At 54.4% G+C, this 975-nt stretch overlaps 1 protein-coding gene across 1 annotated transcript; it reads left to right on the top strand.

Moving 5' to 3' along the window:
• The first annotated feature begins 224 nt into the window (after window positions 1–224).
• Window positions 225–680, top strand: LOC118989274 (ubiquitin-conjugating enzyme E2 D2-like). The gene has a single exon (XM_037049321.1). It carries the CDS (start codon window positions 225–227, stop codon window positions 678–680), a length of 456 nt encoding a protein of 151 aa, XP_036905216.1.
• Window positions 681–975: the final 295 nt, after the last annotated feature.

The following is a 975-nucleotide window of genomic DNA, read 5'->3' as shown; positions in this document are numbered from 1 at the left end:
TAGCCCCTCAAGTCCTGCTGGTCCCCATGAATCCCCAACTATTCCTCCCCCACCCACACTGTCCCTCTCCTCCACAGCCCAGTTCCAGCCTTCTTACCCACCCGCCGACCTGGGGGTGGCGGCCTCTCTAACCCTGGCTCCCTTAAGCCACACCCACTATAACCGACACCCGCCCCCCCCCAACCTTTTGTCCCTACTAGGATATCCGCGCCATCCCCGCTCCCATGGACACGTCCACGGCTCTGAGGCGACTGCACAAAGAACTGACAGATATCACCAATGACCCTCCGCCTATGTGTTCTGCTGGGCCAGTGGACAGTGACATGTTCTCCTGGAAGGGGACCATCATGGGTCCCGACGACAGCCCCTACGAGGGAGGCGTGTTCTTCCTAAACATACAATTCCCACCCAACTACCCCTTCATGCCCCCACGGATTTACTTCACCACCCCGATCTACCACCCCAATATCAACCAGAGAGGCTACATCTGTCTAGATAATTTCAGGTCCCAGTGGTCTCCCATCATGACCATATCCAAACTCCTTTTGTTCATCAGCTCCATGCTTTGTGACCCCGACCCCAATGATGCCTTTGTTCCCTCCATTGCCAGGATGTACTTAAAGGACAGGGTCACCTATAACAGCATGGCCCGAGCTTGGACCAAGAAGTATGCCATGTGAGTGAGAGGTAAATGGTAACCCAATACCTCAATAAAACACCCACCTGTTGGAACCACTGTCTTCTGACTGTTTTCTTGGGGGTGCCCTTTCCCCATCTTTCTGGGGAAATGATGTGTGGAGCAGGTGGGGAGGCATGGGGGTGGGCCAAGGTCAGGGCATGGGGAGGCATAGATGTTGGGCACCTGCCACATAAGAGTGTGTCTGGAGGGGGAGAGGGAGCACTGGATCCCCTTCCTTGTACATTGGAAACTCTCAAATTTCTTGCATGGAATTATTTCAAGCTGAGTTGACTGAG

Source organism: Sturnira hondurensis, unplaced genomic scaffold (assembly GCF_014824575.4).
Source record: "Sturnira hondurensis isolate 20B ecotype Veracruz unplaced genomic scaffold, ASM1482457v3 Scaffold0006471, whole genome shotgun sequence".
NCBI lineage: Eukaryota > Metazoa > Chordata > Mammalia > Chiroptera > Phyllostomidae > Sturnira > Sturnira hondurensis.
This window is presented reverse-complemented; position numbering and strand designations above follow the sequence as displayed.

Coding starts and splice junctions, on each gene's coding strand:
- LOC118989274 (XM_037049321.1), top strand. CDS start 225: ATGGACACGTCCACGGCTCTGAGGCGACTGCACAAAGAACTGACAGAT.